This window comes from Urocampus carinirostris, chromosome 2 (assembly GCF_059441175.1).
Source record: "Urocampus carinirostris isolate Australia breed hairy pipefish chromosome 2, RoL_Ucar_1.0, whole genome shotgun sequence".
Taxonomy (NCBI): domain Eukaryota; kingdom Metazoa; phylum Chordata; class Actinopteri; order Syngnathiformes; family Syngnathidae; genus Urocampus; species Urocampus carinirostris.
In genome coordinates, this window is record NC_142350.1 from 8,619,503 (window position 1) to 8,645,076 (window position 25,574).

The 25,574-nt window shown below is 37.9% G+C and overlaps 2 protein-coding genes across 2 annotated transcripts in view; both read left to right on the forward strand.

Annotated features, from left to right (window-relative positions):
- Positions 1 to 17,899, forward strand: part of pard6gb (par-6 family cell polarity regulator gamma b) — a 32,615-nt gene extending 14,716 nt beyond the window's left edge. The window contains exon 3 of the mRNA XM_088328735.1: positions 16,564 to 17,899. Coding sequence (XP_088184861.1) covers positions 16,564 to 17,552 — 989 coding nt within the window. The 3' untranslated portion in view covers positions 17,553 to 17,899. The remainder of the gene's footprint in view (positions 1 to 16,563) is intronic.
- Positions 17,900 to 19,315: 1,416 nt separating this feature from the next.
- Positions 19,316 to 25,295, forward strand: bloc1s4 (biogenesis of lysosomal organelles complex 1 subunit 4). Its single transcript, XM_088328737.1, has 5 exons — positions 19,316 to 19,734; positions 22,446 to 22,517; positions 22,588 to 22,689; positions 22,856 to 22,990; positions 24,473 to 25,295. Exons 1-5 carry the CDS (start codon positions 19,414 to 19,416, stop codon positions 24,575 to 24,577), a joined length of 735 nt encoding a protein of 244 aa, XP_088184863.1. The 5' UTR covers positions 19,316 to 19,413; the 3' UTR covers positions 24,578 to 25,295.
- The last annotated feature ends 279 nt before the right edge of the window (positions 25,296 to 25,574 follow it).

A 25,574-nucleotide genomic window follows, 5' to 3' on the forward strand; every position in this document is an offset into this window, starting at 1 on the left:
TTTTAGATCTCGTTTTGTTTAGGAGCAATAAAATAGATATTATTACAATTCAAGAACAGTGATTTTGTCTAAGCTTTTCTTGTGGAAAACACTATATGGCCCAACCTCACGCAGACCTAAGCTAGGGTGGCCCCCCAGGAAATGGGAGTTTGTGACCCAATTGTTGGCTCACACCATTGGGAGTATTACAGGAATAATGCAGCACATAGCCGTGAAACGTACCAAGAATGACAGGAGTGTCATTCCTCGGCTTTTTGTAGAAGGGCGGGGTGTTATTTTTGGCTCCTGACGCTCATTGCCTTGGTAGCAGATACTTTGAAGGCAGTAGAATGAGAACCATGGCTTCACCGTCTGTTGGGACCGTTCCCACCATCTGCGCCTGCGCGTGCCTGGAGAATAAATCCGTGTCTCTTTTCGAAACAGGTCCTTACTCCGGAAAGGTCTGTGGCCCAGGTAGTAAAAAGCAGCAGGGCAAAACCTCCCAAAGTCAAATCAGGTTTTGTAAATGTTGCAATCTCAGCGTGATCCATCTTGTAAATCAGTAGCACAAGCAAAAGAATCTGCGGCTGTTCCAAACTGGTTCGGTTTTGGATCATTTACCACCAGCATTAGACCGTGATGAACTCTAAAAAGGGGAGGCCCCAGGTCTTTTTTAATTAAACCCGTCAGATTTGTTATGTTTGGCAAACCCGCAATGGTGTTTGTGTATCCCCCAGGCTTTTAATTTTGCTTTACGACCAAGCTTTGAACCACGACCCCAACTACCAACTCCCCCCCTCCAACCTTTTCTTTCTTGTTGCTGCCTCCTACTCCCCTGCAGGGAAATTTCCAGACATTGTCGGATGGGGTGAAGGTTTTTGTTTTTGGGTTTGTTCGACTCAAATAAACTGTCTTCCTAACCAAAAAAGCGATTTGGATCAAAGCTTTTAAAGTTTTTTTTCAGATTGATTAAAGTGTCTTGTGATTGAGTTTACTTATGTTGAGGCAACATTTCCGTAGTATCTGATGTGAGGAGTTATTTCACATTACATAGACGACTGTTACGACATGCCTACATCCATGTTTCCAGTCCAACGGGTATAACCCTGTGATTCATCTGCATAACTCCATGGTCTTGTCTTAGCTTGGGGCAATTTTGCTTTTCAATCATAAAAATGCTGAAATACTGGTAGTGTTGTTAAAGTCTACCCAAGTAGTTGTTGATACAGTAGACCCCTGGGATACGCCGTTCCCGCCAATCTGAAGTTTTCACTTTTGATGTGAAATTGTTTTTTCGGCCCTTCTTTATGGCAATTTTACGCTATAACACATTAACAAGAAATTATTTTGCGTGCTATTTATCGAAATTATATAAAATGCTTGTGTGCTATTGGTTTGTGTCATTATGAAAATGATAATATGCTATGTGTTGAACTACCTCCCAAGATACCTTTTTTTCATTCATTTCAGAATCTTGCTTGCTTTGTCCAGACAGTTTGGCGATACAATACTACATTTTTTTTTAACTGTATTTGTTTGCTATCAGTCCAAAGCTTGCAAAGATTCTAAACAGATAAGCAAAAACATGTATCAATGATTGGCAATATGAATAAAGAGTAGACCAAAAGTAAGGAGCTGATTAAAGGAAATGTTCGCAATGTATGACAATCCTTGCAATTGAAAGTTTGTAACTCTATTTCATTTTCAAGGCAACGCCTCCTCCCTCGGTTGCATCCACCAACTAACTCCACTGTTCCAGTTCAAGTCATTATTTATTTTACATGTATATAACATTTATAATGTTATTTAATGATATGCACATTTAATTACAAGCAAGTAATACTTAGTATCTACTATTTTATTATTGGAATATTTTTATCTGGGGGTTCAAAACTTTCGGTAATTGCCATAGGTTTCTTCCCAACTATACAGATTTTTTTTGTTTAGTTTGCCCATAGTAATGGGTGTAGTAGTCTAGGAGACAAACAATTGACTAATAAGTTAGTGTTGGCCTTTAAAGTCTGTTGTACAAGCTCAGCATTTTTATGGGCTTTAAAACCGAAGCATGTGATATACAAGTTAATCAGCCCCCTCCCCGCACGTCTAGTGTCGGGTTTTAAATTTTGAAAAACCACCAAACCATCTGGCCGTGCAAAAAGGATTTTACAAATTCATATTGGCACATAAAACGAATTAACCGCTTTTATTGATTATTCAATAGATCTCATTCAACCCGGACTTATCCCTCCCTGTTGTCTCTGTCCGTCAGTAAAATTTAAAGTTTTGATTCTAAAGAGCTTCATCAGAAAGTCCACAGATTGAGCACCGTGGTTGAATCAATGCAGCTGGGTTCAGAGCGCTTTCTTAGTGGGATCCGAGTGGGTGGAGTTGCTGGACTCTTTAATTACAGCTCAGCTCCAGGCAGGCCTGGCATTCTGTGACAATGCATCTAAAATCGCACTCAACAACAGAAGCATGAGGTAAAAATGTGTTTTTTTTCAAAGAATAATGACTCTTGACTCTTGTCTTTTTCCAATGGATCCAAGTCTTAGTAATCCTCTAAGAGCTGCAGGACTGCATCCAAAAGACGTTTTATGTGAACTTGGTCGCAGTGAAAAGGGGATATTTTGAGAGGCCATAATTACAAAGCGGCCTCGCTCTGCAACCAAGCCACATTGCGGGTTAGAGAAGAGAAGTTCCTGCAAATTGCAGTGTATACAATCTATGAGGGACACATCTCCCGGACTCTTCTTTTTAAATAAGTGAGGTAATTTATTCTCCAGTAAAACTCCCATACACAAGTGAGTCCAAGGAGGTTGGATTAGATTCCTTCTGTCCTTTGGATTGTGTCCACGGGCACTGGTTCTATTCATCTAAACAAACACGTCATGTGCCTTTGCTGTCATGATAATGGGCAATTTTCAGGCTTGGCTACAGATCTTAAGCAAATTTCTGTTTTCAGTTCTCTAACTTGGGACTGTTTTGTTTCCAAAGCAGGGAGAGTTCAACTGCCCATTGTTGACAGATGCCCACCTTTTAGAATAGAATGGAATTGTCTTTATTGTCATTAATTACAATGTAGTCTATTTTGTTTGAGATTCGACTTTGCACTCCAGGGTAAAAATATCATAAAAGTGGTAATGAGAGCCTGGGCAGGGAACACCTGAGGATTTGGGCTAATTTGATGACTCTCTGTACGGTTCTCCTGGCTCACCCAGGGATTTAAAGGACTCTACTAAGTGTCTGAATTTTTTTCTGTCAATTACAAAGTGTTTTTGTCCTCCAATTTAATGAAGGTTTGCATTATATCGACCGCTTTATTAACAAAAAACACCAATTTGAGCTCTAATGTTGTCTTCAGGACCTTTATAGAACCCCTCTTCTACAGCCATGTTCCAGGTATATTCATAATTTACAAGTTATATAACTGAAACCTAGCTTATAAGGATGGTTCTGGTAGCAGATCCTTCAGATGATTTTGAAGCAGCTAGCTCCTCAAGCATTCATATATACAGTATATAGGTCACGAGGCTAAAACAATGGGACAATCTGTCACGCTTACTGCCCCCTTCTCCTTGAACGTGCCTTTACCAGCCTGACCATTGTATTGTTACAACACAGAACAATGCGGGCAACACTCTGTCAGCTAAAATCAGGCCACCTCAGCACTCCGGGATGGTCCAGGAAGGAAAATGTCCGGATTGAGGGAGGACCTGTGTAGGACTTTTCATGGCTGCTGAAAAACAATAGGTGCATTTCAACTGGTGTGGAAAGACTCCCAGGCAGGCTGAGTGCATGAAATAAGTAAAGGGAGTCGGGGGAGGATGTGCAGGAAGAGCCTAAGGATGTGTGTCAGCACGCGCAGGAAGGTTTTTTTGCTATGATCGTTTCAGATTGTGTTGGAGGAGGTCTTTGTAATATTTACCTCATTTGAGGCATTCGGGCTACTGTTGGAACCGCAACTTCAAGTGTCTGCCAAATCTCCCTGGTGTGATCTGTAAATTTTCTAACATTTATTTTAATCTTTATTTTTTTTGTTGGTGTAACAAAATCATTCAGTGTCTGTTTTCTCAATTGTATTAAAAGTTGTTGATTTGGATTTCATTGCAACTTTGCATTTGATGAACAGAGAAAAATAATATGTCATCCAAAGTCTTCACCCGTTAGCACAACATTTAGCTGATTTCAAGTAAATGGTAAATGGACTGCATTTATATAGTGCTTTACCACACACTGAGGACCTCCAAAGCACTTTACAATACACTTCACACTTGACCCATTCATGTCTCAAACAAGCACATTGTAGTTTGTAGTATTGTCTTTCTTAAGGTGGTAGAAAACATATTTTTTTAAATTTCTCTCTTTTTAAGATAACATTTATTCAAGTATAAAAAAAAATTCAAAGGAGCAATTTTGGGGTGAGAATTTTTTGGGTAGCTAATAATTGAGTTATCGTTGATATACAACTCAATAAAATAAATTCTTATGTTAAGTAAAATAAGAGAATACAGTACTTTTTTTGCATGCTGCTTATTTTGCTTGTTTTTTTAAAGCACTTTTTTTTCTAATGTTGATATTTCTTCAAGTGAGCAAAATACATATTGTCTCCTAAATAGTACAATTTTGCAGAAATGAAGCGTGTTGTCTTTTATTTTTAGATAACATCTTCAAATATTAGAAAAACTACTCAAAACAAGCACCTTTTCCACAAAATAACTTATTTATTGGTTAGCAGCCCCCAAAAAACAAGTTTCTTGCATTTTTGCAGAGAATGTTGATCTTTTGGGGTATTTTTTATTAATTGTAAGACAAGTTGACTACCTAAAATAAGCAAAATTGTCTTATCTGGTCATTTTAGATATTTAAAATACTTGGTAGTAAACTGCCAGATAACAAAAATCTGCTTGTTTTAAGCTTGATATTATTCTATTGAAGAGAAATGTATGTAAATCGAGAACAAATGAACAAAACCATTTTCAGACAATACCTTCTAATCTTGTTTATAGAAATAAAAATCCGTGTTACAAATAAAAGTGTTTATTTTTTTATTTTTAAGAAAACACAACATTAAGATATTGAAGTTGCTCCCTAGTCTGTGGCATTTAAACAGAGAAATTCATATAAAAAGAGGTAGAATTCCCGATTTTACGGGTAGTTCAGCAGAAAACTCAAGCTGTGTCAACTTCATACTCTGTGCATACAACAAAAGCTTTTATCATTTCAACAATAATAATAATATGACAGAGCTATTTGAACTTTGCTTCAAAATATTTTCCTTCAAGTCGCAATGTGTTTATTTGATCTTTCCCTTTTTTTTAAACTCTATGAATATGCTGAATGACTCCAGATGATAGCGCAACGCTGCATTAGCTTAGATATATAGAAAATATCAAACATTTCTCTTACTGTATACCGTAGCTCACTCCCTCACTTATCGCCTTCTGGCAAATAAGTCATTCGTTCCTTTCTATCTTATTTATCTCTCTTGGCTTGAACCTCACAACCTTCTGCATTCCTGCAGCATGTGCACGGCTAATCCCGTTCGTCTGCTAGCCGTCCGTCATCTGCTAGCCAGCCCATAAAAAGATTAGCGAGGGACCCCAGGGGCTAAAAACTTTGTTACCGGTTATATTTAGCAGATATCAAAGAGATGATCAATTGGGCGTCATGGGTTTTTCTAGTCCATTGTCCTTCTGCAAAAACTGCCGCTTTTTGTTTAAAGCCCCAGAAGCTGACATGTTGGGCAGCCATTTTACTCCTACTCCTAAAGAGGATTTTGCTAAATTTGCTTTTCGGAGTGGTGTTATTAGCACTCGAAATGTAATGGTCACTGAGTCCCTTCATTCAGACTTTGTTTTCCAATGTTTCCTTCTTTAGCAACTCGTGTTAGTTACTTAGCTGCAGGCTATGGCTTACACTAGCCTCTACTCATCTCTGTTATGGTTAACTGCTCCGTGTAAATAAAGCTAGACAAATTTTGCTTTGCGCTTGCAATCTTTTAAATAGCCATTTTAGTAGCTTTTCCCCGCTAGCCGCTAGAGCTTCAACAGTCTTTAATGGTGAATTATTACATTCTGTCACTTTACCATGTATATGTATTCTATTAATCTCTCATTAAGGCAGCTGGATTGACCTTAGTTACGTTGTTATTTACATTGTCTTTGAGGATTTTTATAGATGACTTTAACTAATTGGCTAATTAAATTGAAATAAAATAATAAACTCTTCCGAAAATGAATACCTTCTTTTTTTAAAATTTTTATTATTTAGGTAATCAAACAAGGATGCAACACACATTTTTTTAACAACAGATTAATTACAACTATTTTATCCATTCATATAAACAAAAATAACGTGTTTCTCTGTCTGTGGTATAAAACTGAAATCTTGTTAATTCAACCAATATAGCAGACATAAATTTATACTGTGTCAGAAAATTGGAAAAAAACCCAAAGTAAAAGTAAACCACAGAATTCAAGTTAAAACCATATTCCTCCAAAATCGTGTCTTTTAAACATCTCAAAAACCTATTCAATATTATCAAAATCAATTAATGGTCAGAGCTGACCAACGCTTAGGATTTTTTGAAAAACATCATATTTAATTAATTGTGACCAAAATACTTTGTATATTCATTCTGAAGATGTAGAGAATTTCTAACAGTTCAATTATAAGACATAGTCTATTAATTTAGTAATTGTTTGGTTATAGACTAATTTTTGACTTTTTGGCTCATCTACTGATATTGTTAACCACTCATAGGGACCAAAATCATCCAGATTTAAACATCAGTAAGCCGAACCCACTAAAAAGAGAAGTTAAACAAGTTAGATCATATCGGACAATACTCTGGGTGGAAAAACTTTTTTGGGACATTCCTTCCAGTTCTGTATGGTATTTTTATTTTGTTTTCTCTGATGACCTTCCCCAACATACCTGAATCAAATGACCATCTCGTGAGCAGCCAGTGAACGGTTGATCATTTGATTTAAGTGTGTTAGAAGAGGGCGACAAGAAAATTGATCTGGACTGAATTTGGCCTTAAGCTATTGCTAATAATCTTCAATGGAAAACCATGTTTCATTCTGGCTTTTATTTATAACTCCATAACTTGGGTGCGACTTGTACCTGCAGACCAGATGGCAGCTGCAAAAACGCAAGGGTTTTAAAACCACATGACCCTTAAAAAAAAGCAGCAGGGGAAAGTTTTGATCACATAATCGAGGAAACGTGTAAAGGAATGTTCCTGCTTTGATGTTTACCACATCCACTACTCTTTTTGGGTTCCCTGCTTCAGATGCTAACCTCATTTGATTAGGCCGTCATGTTAGCATGCATTAATTGCTAGCTGTGGAAGTTTGAGGTACGGGAGGGGGTTTAACACCCATTGAGAAGGCTAAACCTGAAACTGCCTTCCCCGCCCCCGCGTGTCCAAAGTATCCTCATTTTTAAGTCGTCCCAGATGTGCCGACATACTTTTGCTTGGGGAAGCCAATGCAACGGGCGGCACAAGAGGGGGAGGAACAAGTCAGTCGGCCTTCAAATGGGAATTGGGATAGAAAACTTGAATAATATTCCTTAATTAATATTTTGTCAAGTTAAAAGGCGCATTTTTCTGTCATCGTTACCTGGGACGTGCACAAATAGACGATGGGTGGAGCTAGCTTCCCTGCCCTTCATTTTTTTAAATAATAATAATATTATTAATAATAATAATAATAATAATACAGATGAAACAATAAATCCACAAACTTAATTAAAATTGATTATTAAAGGCGTTGGCCAGGAATTTCAACATCCTGTGTGGAGTTTGCATGTTCTCCCCGTGCTTGCGTGGGTTTCCTCTGGGCACTCCGGTTTCCTCCCACACTCTAAAAACATGCATTTCAGGTTAATTGGCCGCTCCAAATTGTCTCTAGGAGTGAGTTGCCTGTCTCTGTGTGCCCTACGACTGGCTGGCAACCAGTTCAAGGTGTCCCCTGCTCACTGCCCGAAGATAGCTGGGATGGGCTCCAGCACCCCCGCGACCCTACTGAGGATAAGCGGTGCAGATAATGGATGGATGGATGGATAGATATATAAACATATATATTATAGACGAATAATTTTTGCTGGGAACGCATAGTGTCAAATCAACGTGCGTCCCCGGGTTGCAACTTTTTTGACACAAAATTGTCATTATTACCCGATTACTTTTTTTTAAACAAAGATTTACCGCACTCCAAACTTTTTGTCAGGCAGATCCGCCATTGTTGTTTTGGTCTCGCGGTTCGAGTTTTCGTCTGCACGCTGATCTCGGCCAACGAGATCTCGTTGCTTCGAGATTACGTCATTCTTGTGGTGCTTGTCGTCAAGCGAAGGTTATGTATGCCTCCGAAAAAATTTGGTACTAGGTGAAAATCAACACAAAATTGGTAATTTCTTCAGTGTCAGTAATAAGTCGAAACATAATGCAGAAAGTGATAAACAACGGCAATAATTCCAGCACGAGAAAACGGCGAAGAAATTCACACCTGTCAACCTGTACGTCTTTGCCGTACAAAGTACGGTTATTATGCATTTTAAGACGTGTACGACGTACAAGGAAATCTGTACGGAAAACGCAAATTTGTCAATGAGGGTACCATCTGGTAAACACGATCACGAAACAGCAAATCAATCAAGTCAAACGAGTTCAAGTTCTGTAGTGAAAGGAAGTCCGTCTTTTTTTTAGAGAACTGGCTTTTTTGGCTCAACTCATTAAAGAGAGCCGGCTCTCAAACGGCTCACTTGCTTTGATGATTGATATGACGAATTATTTTGTATAAAGAAGTTAAGAAAAAAAGGAAGTAAAAGGAGAAAATGAAAAAAGACAGGTTTGTGGTTATTCCTTAAATCGGTATATTACCAACAATAATTTGATGCAGAAAATGAATTAATAATTTGATGATTAAAACAGAATGAATATATAGATTTTTATTACCGGTATATATTTGTCACCGATTTACAATTTCAACCTCGATAACACTACATTTTGGGGACCCATAGATCTCTGTTGGGACATATAGATTTTTGAGCATGCGAGTCACCGGGACCCATCACTTTTCACAGGTATAATGAACACTGTATATATATATATATATATATATATATATATATATATATATATATATAAACAGACATGTATATAGACATATATGATTTCTATTATTATTAGGCTATTTAACAAAATTATTGTTATTATGTTATAGAATATTCTGTTTTCTGCACTATTTTTCTATCTTTTTTTATGTATTAGGCTTAAAACATAATTGTATTTTATAGCTTGTGAATGACCTATATTTCATGTTGAGAATATCTGTATTATGAGTTATTGCAGCATCCATTGCAGCCTGGTCATCCGTTTAATTTTAATTTTATGTTTTAAGTGTTATTGTTTGTTAATGTAACATCCATTACAGCCTGGTCATCCTGGAAGGGGGATTTCCTCATGTGCGGTTAGGGTTTCTTCATTTTCCTCATGCTGAGGTTTTTGAGTTTGTCCTTGCCCATATTTAGGTATTAGATCAGGGGATGGTGAAATAAGTCTGTCGTTTGCAATAGTCTATGGTCTGTACAGCCCTTTGAGACTCCTTGGTGATTAAGGGCTATACAAGTTAACACAACTCATGTTAATTTGTATAGCCCTTAATTACAAAGGGCTGCACAGACCAGATTCTATTAGACTATAATTACAGCATCCCTTGATCTAAAACCTACATGATGGAAAAACTCAAAACCTCAGCATGAGGAAAATGAAGAAACCTTGAGAAGGGACCGCGCCTTAAATATATATTAATAATAATGTTGTTATTGTTATAATATTTATTACTACTAAAATGATCTAGACCGGGTGGAAACATTTGTTGGCCTGGAGAGGGATGGGCTCCACCAGGCTGTCCTTGCCCAAGACCCACCTCTGATTTATCATCAAATACAAAAAAAAAGTCCTTACCTTCATAGTGCTTTTTCGCGTTTATTTTTCTCTTATGGTATGTTGAGAATTAACATCAAAATGTACTATTTACCAAATTGTTCAAACTAGTTATCTGACTCCATTAACCAAACACAACCTACATTCACCCAACAATTTATGTGCGCTCGTTTCTTGACGGAAAAGATGATCAGGAAAGCCGACATTTCCACACAAGGGTAGATTTAATTTCATTAACAATTGAAATAAGTGCACTCCATCGAAAACGGTCGAATTCGTGTCGTTCAAGTCTCTGGGAAGCCATCTTCTGATTATCAACCAGTCCTCTTGCTTTTTGTCTTCTTGGCCCACGTCTCCCCGCTAGACGGTGTGCCGGCTCCTCCAATGGGTGTGCCAAGGAAGCCCAACGTGGGGCTTCTCAAAACAATGGCGAGCGTTTCTACGTCATCAGGGCCTTATTCTCAAAACAACGCCTGCTGTCCTCCGTCAGAGTCCTGTTATCAAAATTCCCTAGTCAAAATGTTCTGCATTTGGAACAGCGTGACCTGTCATTGAACTAAAGCCCAGTCAGAGAATATCTTACATTAAACTCAATAAATGTAACTTGTATTCAATCGTATAAAATCCTTTATAGTCAAATGTATAAAATCCTTCAAGGAGGACACAAAACTTAAATATTTAAATGTTGGAGGAAATTTAAGTGTTTTTTTTTTTTTTTTTAATTTTAAATCTCAATTCATCAATTAAGTAATGGTCCAATTAATCAATTTAAGAAATGATTTAGTTGCAGCCCTAATTATTATTATAATTGCACATGTTGAGAGGAATAGTAACTGACAGAAACCTGATATTTTGCCATGTTGTTGTTTACATCACACATGTTTTAGGATATAATGTTTTTTCGCATTCTAAACTTTAATTCATGTTTTATTTTCAAACTTATATTAACTGATGTGTAAAAATATTTCAGAACAGTGTTTCTCAACCTCTGGTGACCAATTACTTTAAATTGAAGAATTTCCTGAATGACAAACCTCACTTTCAAGAACTTTCGACATAAAACTTACATTAGTGCTGTTTTAATGTTTGTTCCACAACAAAATTTAAACTTTGTCATCAAATAATCTCAATGTTTCTTAATTTAAATGCCGGAAAGATTTAATCAAACTAGGTTTGACCACGATCTGACCTCCCTAGGCAGATACAGTACATTCCAGGTGTGTATTTCAAAATAAGATCCTTCCGGAACATTCCTCAGGTGTTTACCTACGTTCTCTGCGAGACGCACCCACGCCACAACTGAAGCAGAACGTTCTTGTGTTTGGCAATGATACAAATGGAAAAGTTTTATCGCCCCCCCCCCCCCCCCCCCCCCCCCCCCCAAACACACACACACACACACACACACAAACACACAAATATTTTCCATCCAGCCAAGAATGTCAAATATGATGAAAGTTATTTCACTATTTTATTTAAGATATCTCCTTGGTGTGTTAATAGTTTATATGAAGCATCAAAAAAAAGGTGGGAGGCGATCCCACCATTTACTGCCCTCCAACAGAGCGTTCGGTGACATCATGCTCACGCTATTCACTCTTGTGCCTATGGGTGCCCCATCCCCCCTTTTTCCAGTGATTATGGGCTCTCCTGTCACTAAACACTTTGTCACGCCATCATGAGGGAGGGGGGGTCTCAATGGATTTGGGGGGTTGTTGTTGGGGTGCAGGAATGTGAACAAATAAGCTGCGGGTCGGAACGGGTTGGACAGTTGATATGCTGGAATTAAGAGCGTATTGATGCAATTGCACTCCAGTCCTCGAGGGGGTAGTAATGCCCACAAAGTATAATTGATATTTTCTGCCAAGTATTGAATCAAAAAATATTTGAAATTACTGAATTTAAATGTACTTATACATTTTTTAAATGTATTGGATTAGAATAAGTTAATGCTAATAGCAAAAAAATAAGTAATATTCAATAAAGAAAACAAAATAAATGAAAAACTAAATCATCATTTGACATCATTTCACATTGATTTTTAAAACATTTTAATGGCCGAGATACGCAATGTAGCCCAAGTTGAAAATATAGAGCAAATAGCTTAAAATGAATAAAAACAATATAGAATAGAATATACCTTTATTGTCATTGTTACAAAATGGGCTAACATATTGTGACAACGAAATAATAAATATGAAATATGAAATAACATGTATTTGTCAATGAAACATTATTTATTTTATTTTATTTTCAAACCATATTTGTCAGCTTAGCATTGAATAAAACAATGTAAATATAATGTTTTTAAATGTACTAATATATTTGTTAAATTTCTTGATTTATTGTTGTTTTTTTTAACATTTAAATGGTTGACGTTCAATGTTAGGTTGAAAATAGGGCATAAGCATACCTGTCAACCGGTAGGTCTTTGCCGTACAAAGTACGTTTATTATGCATTTTAAGACGTGTACGACAAACAAGAAAATATGTACGGAAAAACTACAATTTGTCATTTATGGGTACCATCCGGTATACACCGACTATCACGAAACGGCAAATCAATCAAGTCAAACGAGTTCGAGTTGCGTAGTGAAAGGAAGTCCGTCTCTTTTTAGAGAGCCGGCTTTTTCGGCTCAACTCACTTGCTTTGATGCATTATATTACGAATTATTATGTTGTATAAAGAAGTTAAGAAAAAAAATAGTATAAGTATAAAAGAAGAAAATGAAAAAAGACAGGTTTGTGACTATCCCTTTAATCAGTATATTACCAACAATAATTTAATGCAGAATGAATTAATAAATTTGAATAAGAAAATTTATTATTCTACTTAATTATATTTGCATGTATTTTTTCCTTCTACAGTGAACGTCCAAGCGACTTCATTAACTTTTTTATAATAAACCTCATTGATGTCGAGAACTCGGTATCTCACAACAAAATGTTAATTAACAATATATATGGTATAACAAAACACATGTACAATATAACATGATAAACTACACAAATAAACATGTTAGGGAAAAAAAATGGTGTAAGATTATTTTGTATTTTGTAAGAGAAAATGCGACAGTTTGAAAGGGCATGGAGCCGTGGAGGTTGACAGGTATGCATAAAGTACTTCAAACTAGATACAAAATTAATGCAAATAATATTAAATATATTTTGAATAAACATTTTTTTAAAACCCAGCAAAAAATGTTTCCAATGAAACATTATTTTTATTATTTACTGTTTTCAATTTGTACTAACTTGTCAGCTTTAACCATTATTATTTTGCTAAATTATTTACATGTGGTAACTGCAGAACTTTTTTGGGGGGGGGTTGGCTGGGGGGCTAAATAATTTTTATGTAGTTTTGATATTTTCCTTTTCATTTTCACTTTTTTACAAGTCCTATTAGTTTTGATTTGCCATTGGGATAAAAAAAAATGTCACTACATTTTAACGATTTTGTGTGTGTATAATATGAAAAATAAAATGGAAATAAGAAAAATGATCTGCTACTTGATTAATATATTTTTAATTATTAAGAAAGGGATTTATATATTGCATCACAATCTGAAATGTCTTGAATGAACAGGCAAAAGTAGTTCGCTATATAAACTCATTGCCCTGTAATCCCTCGTTTTTTCCAGGGGTTGCGCTCAAACCCGCAAAGTAGAAAACCTTTAATTATTTATTAAATACTGTATCATACATTGTACAATCCCAATTTACAGTCTCAGGCATCTTTTTTACATTCACATTTCACAATTTATGTATTGTCAAATAATAATTTGAAAATAAACTTGCTCCTATTTTGCAGTAAAGGGCCGGGGCAACTAATTAGCCAATCAGAATGCAGAACACAATGCACAATGAAAATACAAAAGTAGCGAAACCTCAACAAGTAAAACCGTGATACAGAGAGGGATTATTGTGTGTGTAATATATATATATATATATATATATATATATATTTTTTTTTTTTTAATTATGATTATCTTTTTTAATCTGCTGCCACCTACTTACATGGATGATCATTACTGTTACTCTGTTGCTCATTCAGTGCAGAAGATACCTGATACCAGTCTATAAGGCTTAATATTGTTTAACTTAATGAAACATCTTCGTAAAACAATATTCATGCAACTTCAGGACAATCCTTGACAGTTGGCGGAGAGCACAATGAGAGGAGACAAGGCGACTAGTTAAAACACGTTTGTTGGGGGTTACAAAAAAAGTGAAACGACGCACCTCGAGGTGGATCATGACACGCACGGACTTGTTTGACAAAAGCCGAAGAAGCTCGACCCCCGCTATCTAATCTGCTCAGTCAGACGGGAAACGTGGACACAGGAAATGAACGTCAGATTCGAGAGCGTAAGGGAAAACACGATGCCGCGGGACACCTGCTTTCTCCGCGGGTTGACTCACGACTTTTTTCCGAGATTGTTTTTGGCGTTGTCTTCGAAAAAGTGCAGAGAAGGGAGGAAGAGTGAAGCCAGCTGGCTTTTTCAAGTTCCGAGCTTCCTGTAAAATAAAATCTGACTCATGGTTTGGATAACACCTCTTCCTTTGTGCGGTGGTAAGATAGCATACGTTTCCATCTGGCACGGTTCAGAAAGTCCGATCCCGATCCATTTCGTATTTCCAGTGCCTAGATGATTTCCGTTGAGCGTAATAGTTTACTCAAGTGTGTTTTGCAGGGCATTTCACTCTTTTGGTGCGCAGTTTAAATCACAAATCCTTATCTTCCTTAGTCCACCCAGGAAAAGTTCCTAACATCTTGTGTTTTTCATAATCTGGTGTGACCTGAGAAGTAGATTCTATAAATGTTGACTCATGACATTTTAGGACAGGATTTATTTTCAGAAAAACGATCCGTATCAGATACTTTACACACACAAAACAAGGAGGTGGAATAGTATCGTCAGAATCCAGAGAAATCAAAAGTACTCCAAGACAGGCGCGGGTCACATCCCTGCTACATAATGTTCACACACTAACCAGCCCTAACTGAACAAAATATGAATGTAGAAAATTCTGTATATGTTGAAACACAAACTGGTTCACGCTGAAAAGTATATAAAAAATAGATAACACAATAAACATTCCAAAAAATGAGGAAAGAACAACAACTAAGGAGACCATAAAAAGTTTAAAAAGTAATGCTTGCTAGCTCCAAGTGAACAAAACATGAAAGGAGACAACATGGGATATGTTGGAATACCAACTGGTACTCACTGAACCAAAAACAAAACTAATAGGATACAGAACATGCTCATGCTTGGATAATACAACAATGTAATCTTCCATCACCAGCTCAAACAGAACCAAACATGAAAATTAACGACACAATAAACATTCCCACATTTGGACAGAACAAAGAGAGTACCATGAAACCTAATGCTCACTAGCTAGCTCAAACTGAACAACACCTAAAAATAAGATAAGCCAGATATGTTTGAACACAAAAAAAGATCTCACTGCAACAAAACATGAAGACAACAAAGAAGATACTGGAATACAAACTCGTTCTAACCAAACAAAACATGAAAGATGACATAGTACATACTCATGCTTGAATAAAACATCCACATAATGTTCCAACATCAACCAGCTCCAACAGAACAACACATAAAAGGAAGACGACACAAGAAACATTCCCACACGTGGACAATATGAGAATACAATACATATAATGCACACTAAATGGCTCTAACTGAACAAAACATGAAAGTAAGAAGATGAATGATAAGTTGGAACACAAATTTGCTTGCACTGAACATAACACAAACGTAAGACCACACTGGATATGTTAGAATGCCAACTGGTTTTAACATGATAGAACATGAAAGAATGAGAACTAAGGGAACCTGCTCACACGTGCATACAACTACATAATTCTCCAACACCAACCGACTCTAACAGTGCAAAACAGAAAAGAAAGACAACTCAAGAAACATTCCGACACAAATCGAAACAATTGAGCCATAATCTCAAGACCATGAAATGTAAGCACGCTATTTAGCTATAACTGAACAAAACATGAAACACAAAACTGTATATGTCCAGACCCTAAATGAAACATAAAATGAGTCAAAAGAGGATATGTTTGAATACCAATTGGTTCTAACTGAACAAGACACGAAAGAAATAGGACTTGGAAAACATACTTGCGCGTGGATAGAACAAATATACATCCATCTAACGCCAACCAGCTCTTTCAGAACAAAACATGAAGAGAGGGTAACACAATAAGCATATTACTTCACATAGTAGCAACAATTATACTTTATTTAAAATATACATATATACTTGTGGCAGTGTATTAGATACTACAGATTTTTATTTGTTTATTTATTTATTTATTTATTTATTACACTGATTTGGCAGAAAATGTTGCATGGCGATTTTTGTCCAGCTCAAGTCAGTCAGGTGAATCTATTACCGCAAGTGGTGACTACATGACCCCTGTGAGTGTCCTAAAATGGCCCAAAGTGGGGCATATATAAAACCAGTCCGAAATGCTCATTTGGAGTATTTTTAATCCTCAAAAAAGCAAATTTTATTGTGAGACTCAAAACTTTTCAGCTAAAGACCAAACAAAACAGTTGTATTAAGTGTCCCATTTGCCTTCGCAGAAGAGATGGACTACACCAACTTCGGCAACAACACCCTCACCCGCAAGAAAAAGACAGTGGTGGCCCTCCGCAACAACGACCTCAACCGCAAGAGGGCGCACATCCGCATCGGCATGCCGCAAGACTTCCGGCCCGTCTCCTCCATTATCGACGTGGACATCCTGCCCGAATCCCACCGCCGCGTCCGTCTCTACCGCCACGGCTCCGACAAACCGCTCGGATTTTACATCCGGGACGGAACCAGCGTCCGCGTCACCCCGCACGGCTTGGAGAAAGTCCCCGGGATTTTTATCTCCCGACTGGTTCCCGGCGGGCTGGCTGAGAGCACGGGATTGTTGGCGGTCAATGACGAAGTCCTGGAGGTGAACGGCATTGAAGTGAGCTGGAAGTCTCTGGACCAAGTGACGGACATGATGATCGCCAACAGCCACAATTTGATCGTCACCGTCAAGCCTGTAAACCAACGCAACAACGTAGTGCGCGGAAGCCGCATTTCCGGAAGTTCGGGACAATCCTCCGACAGTAGTGGGTCGACCGGGTACCCGGCACTTTCGGCACCCTCCGGGGAGACGGCGCCACCTGCCCATCAGGACGAGCTAGAAAGCGACGACGAAGCCGATATCGTCATCGAGAGCAACCTGAAGCGAAGGTCGAACGCTTCTTTGGCGTCACGGCAGCAAACAACCCTCATGGGCCCCCCCAGTCCCCCTTCGCGCCCCCCTTCCGTCGTATCCACGGCTTCTTTTCACTCCCAGGCCAGCCTCAACGGGGGGTCGCAACATCACCACCAACACCATCATCATCACCACTACCAGCTCCTCAGAGACCTCCAGCACAATCAGGCCAGCTACCACAGCAGCAACCCGGCTCTCCGTCACAGCAACGGCAGCTTGCACAAAATCCTCAGCTCGCTGAAAAGCGACCCAAGGCACAGCCTGACCCTGCCTAGGGGGGGAGTGGAGGAGGACGGGACTGTCATCACGTTATAAAATCAGCGAATATATCGGTAACGCCAAATCAAATTGGGACTTTTGTTACCCCACTTCCTCACCAAGATGATTACTGTAATAAAGTTGCACATCAACGATCAAATATGTAAATACATGTTTTCTTTCTATAAATGTCTGTATTAAGCGTCTGAACAAATTATGTATTTTTTTTTAAAACAAAGTGACCACTTTTAGCTCAATTCTCTTAATACTGGGACCAAACCGGGGTTTTAATACTGTCATGGTTTTTTAAAGAGTAAATCGATATTCTTGCTTTTAAATGAGTCTTTTTGACTGTTGTGATATTCTTGTATCTGTTTCAATAAATTATTCTTCATTTTTACGTATCGGGATTGTGGTTTGTTTGCATTGACACAACCAAGGTTTCCTTCTCACAACTCTTTGTTAATGAAGATTTTATCTCTGATTATCAATGGAACCCTTTTGTCACAAGATTATGGCGTTTTTTGTCCGTTTTTTCTTTCTTAGACAGTTAATACGTTAAAAACATCACAGTAGCTGAGGTACTCAACTTTCACGTCCAGCGATTCACACTTGACTCCCAAATTTGAAGCTGGTCGTTTTGTTTTTAATCTTTAAAGCATGCAGATGTGATTTTACAACGGCTGCACGCATGTCACATGAGAGATTTACTTTTAAATATATTTATATATTAATATGGACAGGCCTTGTTTTAACCTCTTGGAGCTAGATCATTTCAATATCACAAAAAAGTGGCGATGGTATACCCAAACCTTAAGTTATACAGTACTTTGCCATGTAAAGATCAACGCTACCATCTGGTGGGCATTACTAGAAATGTTATCGTTTTTTGATACCGTACATTTGATTTACGTTTTCTGTAGTTGTTTTTACGCAAATGTATTACACTTTTTGTTTTAATAATAAAGGCGCCTCTCTAGTTGTTTTATAGTTTTCTGTTAAAAGAGCTATGAAATAAAAGACAAATCAGATTTTTTTTTCCACTGCTGTTTTTTGTAACCTTTGGGCTCCCTACAACACGATCACGTGAACAAAGCTTCACATTTAATTGCATTTGTGGTATAAATAGGCAATACTTTTATTTTATATTTTTTTATCTCCTGGTGACTAGCTGTTAAAACAGAGGGTGAGAAAAATGACATATATATATATTTTTTTAATTTCACAAAAAAAAAAAACCAAAGTGGAGGCGTTCTGAGGCCCCAATGTGTAATATTTGACCCCTAGATGACAAAGGATTGTCTGGTACGAACGAGGGCCAGTGATCCAGGGCACAGCTGGACGGCAGGATAAATATGGCGCGGATCTTAGTGGGGATTCCTAGGTGTCAAAGATCTACGGATTTCTCAACCCATGTTTTTTTTTAATTAAAGTTAACACTCTTATGATCGTTCATGTATTTTTGCCTAATATTAGAATCAAGGATTTTTTTTTGCTGGATAAAACTTTTGTGTACCACTAGAAGGCACTCAATTTTACACACAGTCCTTTTGAGCGCCACCGCTGCAATTGCACTTTGCCATATAAGGATCAAGGGGGACATACAGTGGCCATAATTTAAACTGCAGTGTTTTTATTGAGTGATGGACAGTACTTGTTTCGTGTGACTTTGCTCCACACAATTGTGTTTTAATGAAAGATGTAATTCTATGTATTTTCTATTTTTTCAATTATAAAAGAGATTCAAAATACGAAAATAAAAATTGTTTCTCCTTTTTTCAATGCTGATTATTTTTCTACCCTCGGGCTTTCCGTACTTCCTCATCACGTGACGCAATCAGCTGACTAGCTAAACACTGGCGTTGTTTTCTGGTGGTACCGACCGCTGCACCTCAGCCACTTCCCCCAGTCAGGCGACATGGACCACCGTCGTGTGGACCGGGTGGGCCTTCTCTCCCCCTTAGAGGAGTCGAGCGCCGAAATCAGCCGGGACAGCGGCATCGTGTCACAAAGCGCTAGCAGCTTGTCCATGGTCAGCGACATCCTCAGCAGTGGAACCGTTTCGCAGAGTCCGAGCTTCGGAGCAGCGGCGGGGGCGGCTAACGTCGTCGCGTCTCCCGGTCCGAGTCTCCAAGACGCGGGGGCGGCGGCCCAGAGCGCTTTGGATCGGCAGGAGGAGGACCTGGTCCATACAGCCCTTACCTACTCCTCCTACTTGAGGGCAACGGCTGGAGAAGAGGTGAATATTCGACAAAGTTAGCCTAAATATTAGTAAGGAAACACTGCTACCTTTCGTTTTCTCAATTTATTCCTAAAATAAAACTAAGACAGATATATATTAAAAATAAACGTTAATTTTTTTTAGTACTGTATAAGTATCTTCGATAATGCTTACGTAAATGTGCAAAGCGTTAGTTCTCAGCTGAATTATTTCTGGTCACATGACAGTATTTTCCGGCCACTTGTTGCTAGGCAGAATGGCACGACCCTGTCACTGGTAATTTATTATGGTGATTGGCTTCCGTTAGCTTAATGGTACATTGTGGAATATTTGATCACCAGATGCAAACAAAAATCAGTGCGAAATTAGCACAGCGTCGCGGCAAGATGTCAGTCAACATGGTGGCGAATATTAGGTATGGATATGTAAAAAAAAAAAAATGTCTTGACCTCTCAAGTCATGTTTATTTGTACAACCCTTCATCACAATAAGTCTCAAAGGGCTGCACATACCACAGACTATTGAAAACTACAATATTGATGAAACAGGAAATACATTAAAGAAACAAACAATAGATAGATAAATAGATAGATACTTTATTCATCCCCGAAGGGAAATTCACATTTCCAGCAGCATCCCTGAGCTGAGAACAGTACAATAATAAAGCCAAAAGAATACAATATACAAATACCCAGTGTGACGTGCAAATGCCCATTGTAGCGTGTTATATAGAGTAACTAAATAGTGCTACATAATACATATTGCAGTAAGATTCGGTAATATCCAATGTAGGTGGTGTGGTTTAATGTGGGCCTTGACTCTGCTGGGTGGAGTTAAAGAGCCTCATGGCATGAGGAAGAAAAGATCTCTTCAGTCTGTCCGTAGTACAAGACAGTGACAGCAGTCTGTCGCTGAAACTGCTCTTGTGTCTGGAGATAATGCTGTGTAGTGGATGCGATGACAGTAGACCCCTGGGGTATGGCATTAATCAGTTCTTAGGTGGAATTACAAAGTGAAATTGCCACGCAACGAGTGATAAAAACCTATGGTATTTATTCAATGAGTCCTTAACCTCTGGTACCTTGGATAAAAACATTCAAATAACAAAATCGTACATAGTAAGAACTACTTATGAGCATTATCCACGTATTGGATTAAATAACAACATAGATAATTATTAAAAGTTAAAAAAAAATTTACTTTGGTGTGAAGTGACTTGACCTAGTATGCAGAGGGCTGGTTTAACAGTAAATGATTTGTGTAACTTTTGCAACCCACACTTCCATGGTTATCATGTTTTTACTTCTCCCTTTAGCATCACTCCAAGTCTCTGGAGGAATCAAGAATAAATACAGTACTTTAACTCCATAAATTGTGCTAAGTAAGACCAGGAGAAGTCGGTTTTTGGGAGAGGAGTTTGTTCAATCTTCAATGTTAAAGAGACCGTGTGCATTATTTAGCACATGCTAGTGGTAAATAAACTTAATTTTAAAAGAAACAATATTTATTTAGATCAGGGTTCTTCAATGTGGTGCCCGCAGGAAACGGGGTGCCCATTAAAGACAGTTGGGGTACCCACGTACCTGTAGTGCTGGGTCATTTTGGTTTTTCTTAATTTTTTGAGTCCATTTTACCCCACTTCTAACAATTTACCTGGTAATAACAAAGAAATAACATGCTAAGTTATTTTAGAAATGCATATAAAACTGTGCTCTTTGCGCTAATTACAGTTTTTTCACGACTATAAGGCGCACCTTAAAGCTTTTATTTTTTTCAAAAGCTGACCATGTGCCTAATAATACAGTGCGCCTTATATATAGATCAATATTATTTACACGGTTGGATTTACTACACTCACTGATGTAAGAGGACCATGGTTGCGTATTATTATTGAACGTGATGGCTGCAAGACGACTTTGGTGAGCTACCCCGGCTTTATATTTTCCCAGTATCTTGTTTCAGACTGATCTTGACGTTTCTGTGATGAGTCTATTTTTAAATTCAATTTAATTCAAAGAGTTTATTGTCATATGCAGAGTAAAGAACAACGTTTCCCTGCACAAGGAAATTCTTACTATGCTGTCCACAAAGTTGCCAGTGAAAAAGAAAATAGAAATGGTTGGCATTTCTTGAATCCCAAGAGTTTGACCGTCTTAATGATATGTGGAATGACGCATTTGAGTGATTGGTGACATCGTACAGACACCGTGTCCGAGACACATATTTCCTTCTTTACGAGCCTTTGGAATGTTAAGGGGCTAATAAGTTTGACTGAACCATCTGTCTGTTTTGTTGACGTTCCCACTATAGCGCCTTATAGTCTGGTGTGCCTTATGTATGGAGAATATAGGAGAAAAAAACGTTTTCTGGGGTGCAAAAATCCTGCGAATTGCTGGGCAAAGAAATGAGAGGAAAAATTGTGCATTTTGGTCACGTTGTGTCGCTGAAATGTTCATTCTTTTTGTGCTTTTTAGCACTCATTTTCAGCTGCATGACTTAATACAGTGACAATCAGTTGTCAAATCATAAACACTGTTCCTTTCAGTAAGTGTCCGTGATAGTTGACAACCTGTAATAACGCCCTCGCTGTAGGCAAGTGAAGACAATCCGTTCCCTGTCCCATGTTAAAATGTTTTCACCTTCCTGGAGAAAACCCCCAAAACCTTATAATTGAATTTCAGCCAAAGCATGCCTTGTCACTTAACAGATGTTTACTATTCACTTTCCAGATTCTGTGCTTGGAGAAAAGCCTAGAAGAGATGCTGACCAGAGTGGACGAGTTTGTGGGTATGCTGGATATGGTACGGTAAAGGTATTAGGGCTTGGTTTTCACTGATGAGTTTTGTTAACTTCTTTTATTTTTAACCGCAGATCCGTAGCGACACGTCACAAATCGTGAATGAAAATCTACCTCGGATTCAGCAGAAATCTGAGGAAATGAGACAACTGTATAGACGCATTGACAAGTTAGAGGTAAGACACTAGTCAGAAGGAGTTTCTTTATGAATAGGCACAAAAATATTTGTTTTTAATTGAGTTAATTGCAATATTGAAAATGTTTTCATTATTATTTGTCAGCGTTTTCTTGATATAAATCACGACTTTCAGTTTATTATTATTACCTTGCATTTGACACCAGGGCTTTGTCAAGATGGTGGGGGCCAACGTTGGTGCGATGGACGAGCAGTTGACGCAGGTGGAAGGCGAACTAGCCACGATACCAGGCGCTTTCAAGAAGATCTTCCGCACAATGAGCGTGCCTGGCTTTTTAAATGTAAGGAATTTGTGAATACAGCTCAGACAATTGTGCTTATTCTGTGATTTCTGCATTTAATTGTAATTTCATATGGGGAATTGAATATGGCATTACGGGGATAGTAAAGGTAATGCTGTACAGTAGACCCTTGGGATACCGTGACCCTGCCTTAAGTCGTTTTGACTTTACACCGTGCAATGAGATGTTTTTTTTCCCTCCTTTTTATGGAATTTCCCCTATTATACGACATCAACTACTATTAATTTAATGTGCCCTAAAACTTTATTGTGTTTGTGCGTATGATGAGTTACGTCTTTAAGATGCTTGTCTGCCATTGTTGACGTTGCATATAATGCGGTTTTGCTATTTTTGCATCACTGCATCGTGTAAATGTAAATGCTATGCTAGCCACTGGTTGAACCACAATGCCTTTCTCTTTATTCAGTTTGGAATCATGTGTGCTCAGTAAAAACGGCTCACCAGAGATACAATACGAAGATTGCGATAATAAAGAAATACAAATTATGTTGTTTTTTTTTGTTTTGTTTTAAAAAATTGCTACCCTCGCTAAGTTTCATTGCCGTAACCAATTGACGATCGGGATTATCATTGATAATAAGGATGTGATTAAAGCAAAGAAATCAAATGTGGGCGTCCCCGCAAGATTTAAAATCAGTTGTAGTTTTAGTCCGCCGTCTCCTCCCCCTACACCAGCTACTCCACTCTACCAGCTCATGTGGAGTCACACCAAAGGAAAATATAATTTCATTTTTCCTTTACATGTATATTTATTTATAGTTGTATTGCATATGTGCACGTATATTACACATATGTATTACTTTTTATTTACAATTTTGTTATTTTAGTGTTTTTATCTGGGTATCACTGCTTCGGAACACATTACACATTACCATACGTTTCTATCCCCACGATATGGCAACTACACTTTGCGATCCCTACCTCAAAACAGATTAATGTCGTATTGCGGGCGTCCACTGTTTAAGGTTATGCACAAATAGACAGAAGGAGGTGCCAGAACCGCTGCCCATTTGTAAACTCAATAGGGCTTTTTTGCACAGCACTTGCCATAGACACACCATAGGGCAGTGATTTTCAACCACTGTGCGCGGCACTAGTGTGCCGTGAGAAATTGTCCAATGTCACTTTTTAAAATTTTATAAAACATTTATGAATCATTTTCTGCAAATATTATGTCATTGTCAAGTGTCTGTGCTGTACAAACTGGGTGTATTATAATTTATATTGTAATTAAAAATACTGTTCAGTGTCATTTTATAACATTTATGGTTAGTGGTGTGCCTCGAAATTTTTCCAATGTAAAAAACATACCCTGGCTCAAAAAAGGTTGAAAAACTCTGCCCTAGGGAATGGTGCCCCTACAACCCTAGTGGTTAAGGGACCCAACCAACAAACCAACCATACTGCCTTTATCATCCTCGTTTTTGTTTCCTTTCACCATTTTTAAAATTCCTCTCCTAGAAAAGTAACAGCCCACGAAGAACAGCGTCATATCAGCAACAAGAAATCCCTCAAGTTTTCCGAACGGACGACTACATAGTCACGTCGCAGCCGGCTGACGTGTGAAGACTACGAAAACATCCACAAGCCAAGCTATAGTCAACAAGTCACTGGAGGTCCCTGAAGTGAACTGAAGTGAAAATAATGTAATCGTTTTGTTAAGTGCCTAAATTGTCTTTTTTCCACTAGTTGTTAGCCTGATGCATCTTTTACTGCGAAAAAAAAGCATTTTTTTTGTTGTTTTGTTTTTCTTTGTTTGAAGAAAATGCATGCCGTTGTATGTTGATTCAATCACAGCAAGCAATATGGACCTCAAGTATTTCCTGTCTTCCATTTCAAAATATTACTTTTATATGTACATGTAAAAAAACATATTGACGTCTATGTTTGGCTTAATAGTGCCTGAACTCTTTTGGCTCGATCAACAGCGGACATGAAGGGTGTGACGTCATCCTTTTTGTTTATCACGTAATCACAACGTCTTGGTATTAACAAGAAAAGGTGCGGGTTTTGTTGCCACGTTTTCAATAGAAATTTGGAGTTGGTGTTTTTTTAATGAAATTATGTTTAATGTCACTTTTTTGAGTCTTTTAGAAAAATTAGCTGAGAAACGTTCTACGTGGTATTTTGGGTTGTGCACGCCCAAAAGCGAACCTGAAGGGTGGTTGTCAATCCTCTTATTTATCACGATTATCAGAACGTCTTGTTTCAAAAGAAAATAAGACGCTACGGGTTTTGTTGACATATTTCAACCTAAATTATTAAAGGGTTTTTTATGACGTCATGATTCATATCTCTTTGATTTACTTTTAAAATATTGGCAGCACAGTCGGAAATGTTCCAGTGGGTCGAACTGTTGCCATGGTAGCGTCTACATACACAATTATTTGATTTGCAGTTCTCTTCGGGAGATAAAACTTGTGTTTTTGGTAAAGCCGAATGTATTGTTTATTTTTTTTCCTGGAAGCAAACTCAATCAAGGGCGGAATATCGAAAATCAAACCACTACGTGTGGTCGAGCGTTGATCACTGATTCTGGGTTTTGTAGTTTTACAGCTTTCAT

Bases quoted from the DNA above. Each gene is read 5' to 3' on its own strand.
- bloc1s4 (XM_088328737.1), top strand. From the start codon at position 19,414: ATGGACCACCGTCGTGTGGACCGGGTGGGCCTTCTCTCCCCCTTAGAG. The intron at 19,735-22,445 runs GTGAATATTCGA...TTCACTTTCCAG, and splicing joins GGGCAACGGCTGGAGAAGAG to ATTCTGTGCTTGGAGAAAAG. The intron at 22,991-24,472 runs GTAAGGAATTTG...TTCCTCTCCTAG, and splicing joins GCGTGCCTGGCTTTTTAAAT to AAAAGTAACAGCCCACGAAG.